The sequence below is a fragment of the Anoplopoma fimbria genome, unplaced genomic scaffold, assembly GCF_027596085.1.
Source record: "Anoplopoma fimbria isolate UVic2021 breed Golden Eagle Sablefish unplaced genomic scaffold, Afim_UVic_2022 Un_contig_9170_pilon_pilon, whole genome shotgun sequence".
NCBI lineage: Eukaryota > Metazoa > Chordata > Actinopteri > Perciformes > Anoplopomatidae > Anoplopoma > Anoplopoma fimbria.
Window position 1 is genome coordinate 1 of NW_026553819.1, and position 6,025 is coordinate 6,025.

The following is a 6,025-nucleotide window of genomic DNA, read 5'->3' on the forward strand; positions in this document are numbered from 1 at the left end:
TATGGCCTACTTCAGGAAACACTACAGGTTCACAGCCACATATGATGTGGGACAGTTTTTGAGCACCACAATTAGGCCATTCATTTCCATTTATTATACTGGACTGGCAGCAGGAGTCAAAATAAATCTGCTCTATTTACATGAATAACTTACACTGTGCATTAAGTTGGACATGCTTTAAGTTTTAAACAGCAGGCTTTACGTCTTAACGACGCAATGTCATCATATAAAGTTGACCTAATTAGAATTGTGCTGTTTTTTATTAAAGATAAGTCAATTTTGTTTATAAAGCCCAATATCACATTTCAAGCATTTGATCAAGTGGCTTAGGTGGTCTTTAGCTTCAGAGATACTCTTGCATAAGTGTTGGCACCTTACTTCCTGATGAAAACCACGGCATGTGCCGAACACACTACAAGATACAATACATTAGAATGGGATAAAAAGTTAAGATCAGAGAGTAATGCATGGTTCTTCTTTTCTTCGCACGTTCATAATTCATGGGGACAAAAATAAGGCTTTGCTCTTCTTACACCAGGCCTACATCAGCTGTGCAGCGGTAGCAGCAGTCCTCGTCAGTATCTGCCTTAATGATGCTGTGCACTCAGACGAGCTCAATCATCTGTAGCACAGTCAGCTAAAGCACAGTTGGTTTAAAACTACCTTTGCGTCAGACTTGTTGTGAAATTTGCCTCAGTGTGCTAATGACAGAACAGCACAACAGTCAAGAGATAACAACCCATAATACACAGCGCTTACCCATCCTTTATTTAGGTGCCCTTGCGCTGATGATTTTTACAGTGAATAGTTCATAAGTTGAAAAAATATTGAACACCCCTGTTGCTACGATCTTATGAATGAATGTATTCTTTGATTTTGTTCTTTATTGAACAGATAACAGTTTAGAGGTAGACTGAAAATGGGGTGCAGAGAAAGGATCAGGAAATTCAACACAGGTCCAATGGCTGGAATTGAACCATGCGTTTGTTGGGCATGCTCTGTAACCATTTGGCTACCAAGAAGATCCTGACGAATGTTGTGTAATGAAAATGTTCTAATTTATTAGGCAGCCTGATTCTCGTGAGATCATAACCGAATTGCTTTAAGTAGTGCGTTTGTGTCCGACCAGCCAGAGAGGGTGCAAATCAGCCTCCTGTGAGGAGCTACAGACAGCTGTTTTCACTCTTCTCCCGACTGGTTTCAGCAAGAGATTCATTGACAGTCAAAGTATACTGCTATACTCTAACTTTTAGATTTCCATTAAGAGTATGGATCAGAGGAGGAAAGTCAAAGTTCCGCACCCTGATAAAATGCACACATTTTGCCTTTTTGAGTTTAGAAAACACTTTGAATTTATAAAAGGGGTCTGAAGGCATGGATTTTGGTACATCCAATGGCATACAAGATGTCATCATAAAAATGACATTGATTACAATTTTCAGTTCAGAAATGTGTCCTCAACAGGAGACTTTCCCACTCTTATATAGTGTGTTAGTAAGCCTGATCCCTTCACACAGCTTTGCAACTTGAACAATCCAACAAGAAACCCAACTAAGACCCCATGAATGCATAGAAAAAGAAAGCCAGCAGTGAAAGATAATTCTGGTCCGAGCATGTTCCTGATCCGCTTTACTTTACCAGAACAGTCTATTTTCACCACACACACCCTCAATAATAAATAAACCAGGGGGATTGCTAGTGAGTGAACACACTTGCACTTAATATATTGTCCAAAGATCACATAAAGTGTCAAATAAACATATAAGCTTTATTATTTATTTGATCACGAATGACAGAGAATGGAAAATACAATAGCACATACTTCCAAATTCCTCCCATACTTGCTGCCTAACTACATAAAGGGCACATTTCCTGCAACTGAACATTTGCATCGATTGTAAATGGTGAGATGTAAATATGAAAATAATTCCTAGTACTGGGATGCATCATTTGATTGTAGACCACAAGGAATATACATACATATATCTCAAAATCTACTTCTATATCTACACCACATTTTAAATACTAAATCCAGTTTTATTATAACATGTCCGGTTCTACTGCTTTACGCTGGAGTACACACATTCAACATGGGTGCTGGTCCTCTGTCTCCTTGATTCGTTAGGCAGGTTGAAACCTAAAGCAGCATAAGGGGAGCTGTCTGCGTTTCGGTTACCCTGGTAACAAAATATGAAGAAATGGATAAGGATATCCAAATTAAAACTAATATCCACAAAGATAAACAGTTTGTTTGCAATAAAAAAATAAGGTTGGATACATTTTACCTCGGTATTTGCTGGAGAGGGAGTTGATGATCTTACGTGAGACTCTGTTCAAGAAACACAGAAAATACTCCTTTAATCAAAAGTTATATTTAGTGAATACAAGCTATCGGATACAAACTGTAACTTACCTGAACACTGACAGCTGTTTTTCTTGTTCACCTTGTAGACCGAAATACCGAGTAAAACAACCAGGATGGTGTTGAATACCAAAGCCCCACTCAAGAAATACACCAAGACAAGAGAGTCCACCTCATCTGTAGAGTCAGACACCAGAAATGGAGCTTTCAGGTTTTATCTCCATGTTCATGTCAAGTTTGATTGAAAACAAAAATCAACTGTTCATCTGATGAGCTGGAGTGTTACTAACCCTCAAAGTCCAGCTTGGTCCCGTTTCCAAACAGTATGTGTCCACACGAGGCAACAGCACAGTAGTAGGTCCCAGCATGAGACAGATTCAGGTCCATCATCGGCAGGTTGTAGACACAGGTGTGTGTTTGTGTGTTGGGTTTCCTCTCACACTGATCATTCCTGCCTCCATGGGTGTAAATTAGTCCTGGATGAGATTCTTCAGAGTCTTTGAACCAGTAAACATTGAGTTGTTCATCACAGGTCCCAGTGTGAACTGTACAGTTCAGGGTCACAGAGCCTCCTGGCTGGATGGTCTCAGATTCTGACTGGTGGACCAAAGCCGGGACTTTAAAACCTGAACCCTGTACACTGAGAACAGTGCCCTCGGCAAAAGTAAACCTAAATGAAGTGCTAATTGCGCAGTAGTAGGATGCTGAGTCTGAAATGTGCAAATCCAAAATTGTCAAGTGATTTATTCTGTTTTCAGTATCCAGTGTGAAGCGTGTATTGTTCTTGAATTCATGATAAAAAACGTGTTTTTTATCATACGCATAGACGGTGGAGATCAGCTTTAGGTTCTTTCCCAGCGGTTGCTTATACCAGTAAAGCCATGCTGGGTCATCATTATTATAGAAACACCGCAAAGTCATTGTGTCTCCAACATTAGCCGATACAAAACCTCTGTCTTGATGCACCAATGAGGAAAATTTCAGATCAGTCGCATGAGCTGAAGTGAAAAGAGAGACAAAGCAAATACACAATTGATTAAATCTAAAGGAAGTCAGCATAATCATTACATTATCGAAAAGAGATAAGCATTTCTATTAAGAGTTACTAAAAAAAAGATGGAAAAGATAGAAACAGAAAAACAAAACTCACCCATTTTCCACAAGAACAACCATGTCACATAGGAGGAAAGCCTTGGAGATGTCATCGTGGTCAATTACCTGGGTTGAATGAAGAGAATCTTGATACTTTTCCACTCTTCAGAGACAAGACTGCGTTTGATTGGCCAACCTGTTGTGACACAGCACTGTACATCCTACTTAGGAAACCTGATCACAAGTTCACTTCCATGTATAGAGTCAAGTTTGGTTCATGAAAAAATGAAAATGGTGAGAGATGTATATGTAGAAACGATGGTTCTGTATCTTGGTAGTATATATACAATTAGGTAAAAATAGATCACAGGTATAAACAGTTATGTACACTAGTATTGACTTACAGTGGAGTCTAATTAGGCTCAACATTTTCATTATTAGCTGATACAGACACATTTAAGTCAGATTATTTATCTTTAAAAAAACAAAAATCCCAAGTACATCAGCAATAGTAATGTTGAGTATTTTAAAAATGAAAAATATCTATGAGCCGATTAGATGTATAGTCCTGGATTGCCGACTCAGTCAACTCTGAATATCATGTTTTTTTGAGAATATAGTTGAACTGAATTTTAAAGACTTAAAATCACCTGCATAGAAGCTCAGACTGTATTATTTTAATTATCATTAATTAAAAAAATAAGTCATTCTCGAATGTCAGCTTCTAAAATTCTGATGTTTCAAAATGCCCTAAATTTGTGTAATTTATCCATTGTTTATGTTGATGTAAGTAGAACTCTAAATAGTATTTCAACTAATCAATCTTTGACTCTATAAGCACTCCACTGTTCTTGGATATTTAGCTGTCTTTTTCTAAAGGAGCATCTATGTGACAGTGTAACCTTGTCGACATCCTGCTGACAACCACAGCTGCTGCACTGACAGAGATAAGAAGAATGGGGTGTAGGTTAAGCAGTCTCAATGTAAAGCTTTATTCATCAAGCCGAGGCCAACTCCTTGTTCGTCCTCTACCAACCAGAGGTGTCCTGGTGGGAATACGTAGGTATACAGTGAAGGGGGCCGGCTTTTTAAAACGACAAATGAAGGTGTTTTCTACTGTGATATCTACAGTATTAGCAGGGCCACAACATCAGTGTGTTTAAAAAAGTTATTTGTTTAGGAATAAAGTTTTGAGTTAAAAGGACCTTTGTTGTTAACATTTATAACCAAAGGTTCCAGACATGCTTTCAAGAGCGTTGACTGTCAGAAGGAAACAAAAAGCCATTTCCCGTGTTCAATTCCAACATTGTGTTGTCCCACCCATCCACTCAGACACCCCCTTTTGTCTTGCTACATCAACATCTCGTTGCTTCTCCTTGTTCATGTTTAGGCTACAGAGCTTTGTCACTTGACTAGAGTCGTTTTGGGGCTCAAATGCCTGGTTTTATTGGTAGGAGTGTTTCAAACATACAGGAAGTAGGTACCCCTCTTAAATTGAACCAAATTAAGGGAGAAGCCCTGTCCTAAGGAGAAACTTAGGAACAATTACCCATACCCTTGTTTCATAACCCACAAGGTCTCACTCCCAATTTGTCAAATATCGTCAATATTGGCCCTTGGAGACTCTATTGTCTATTGTCAAGGACACAACTTTTGGTGTTCCGTGCGAAACAAACAGTAAACGTTTGTCTCATTAACCGTCACATGAGCGGTTAGTGTCGTTATTCATGTGACTTAAATCGAGTCACTCGGTCAAAAGACGTGTTAGTCACTTGATAGCCCTGTGAATTGTTAGTCAAGTTAACTCAACCACAATATTTTCCTAAACCTAACTATAAGTGGTTATGAACCTAACTTCCTGTGAAGACAGACGTTTATTTTCAAAATACATTGTGCATCTAACAATGTCTTTGCCACGTCCCAAAGTAACGCTAGAGGGGTACCTAGAGTGTCATAGCTTAAAGCTAGACAAGTTGATCGATATTGCTGAACACGTCGTGGCCCTTTTTAAAACAATCCAGTAATAACTGTCATCAATGACATTGATTGTGAGTGTCGGCCAAGACACATCTGCTACCTGTGGAAAGAGAGTTCTGGTTTGAGGATTTGGGCAGAACTCAGGCCCTCCCTGACCCTGAATCCTTCTCTCTCCTATCCCCCGATACTGCTACTGATCTTCTCCTCTCCACCCTTTCCTCCTCTTTGGACAACCTCTGTCCCTTCACCTCCAGGCCTGCACGGCCAACTCCTCCTGCCCCATGGCTGTCGGACTCAGTGCGTACTGATAGACGGAGCCTAAGAGCGGCTGAGCGTAAATGGAGAACAGGCAAACTCCCGGAGGACCTTCTTAACTTCCAATCTCTCCTTTCCACTTTTTCCTCCTCTCTAGCTACTGCTAAAGCGGCTTTTGTTCCGCTCGAAAATCCTAACCTCTGCTTCCAATCCTAAAAAACTCTTTGAAACTTTCTCTTCACTCCTCCAACCCCCACCCCCTCCTCCTACTTCCTCCCTTCTCCCTGATGATTTCGCCAACTTCTTTGACAAGAAGGTAAATTATATCAGATCCTCCTT

The 6,025-nt window shown here is 39.8% G+C and overlaps 1 protein-coding gene across 2 annotated transcripts; it reads right to left on the minus strand.

Annotated features, from left to right (window-relative positions):
* Positions 1-1,763: 1,763 nt before the first annotated feature.
* LOC129116855 (immunoglobulin kappa light chain-like) lies at positions 1,764-3,576 on the minus strand. 2 transcript variants are annotated; one of them, XM_054627544.1, is made up of 5 exons: positions 3,513-3,576; positions 2,653-3,360; positions 2,414-2,539; positions 2,286-2,329; positions 1,764-2,177 (listed from the first exon to the last, which is right to left on the minus strand). In XM_054627544.1, exons 1-5 carry the CDS (start codon positions 3,565-3,567, stop codon positions 2,058-2,060), a joined length of 1,053 nt encoding a protein of 350 aa, XP_054483519.1. In that variant the 5' UTR covers positions 3,568-3,576; the 3' UTR covers positions 1,764-2,057. The 2 variants fall into 2 exon arrangements, with proteins under 2 accessions (XP_054483519.1, XP_054483518.1); XM_054627543.1 differs by having other exon boundaries at positions 1,773-2,329.
* Between the last annotated feature and the right edge of the window lie 2,449 nt (positions 3,577-6,025).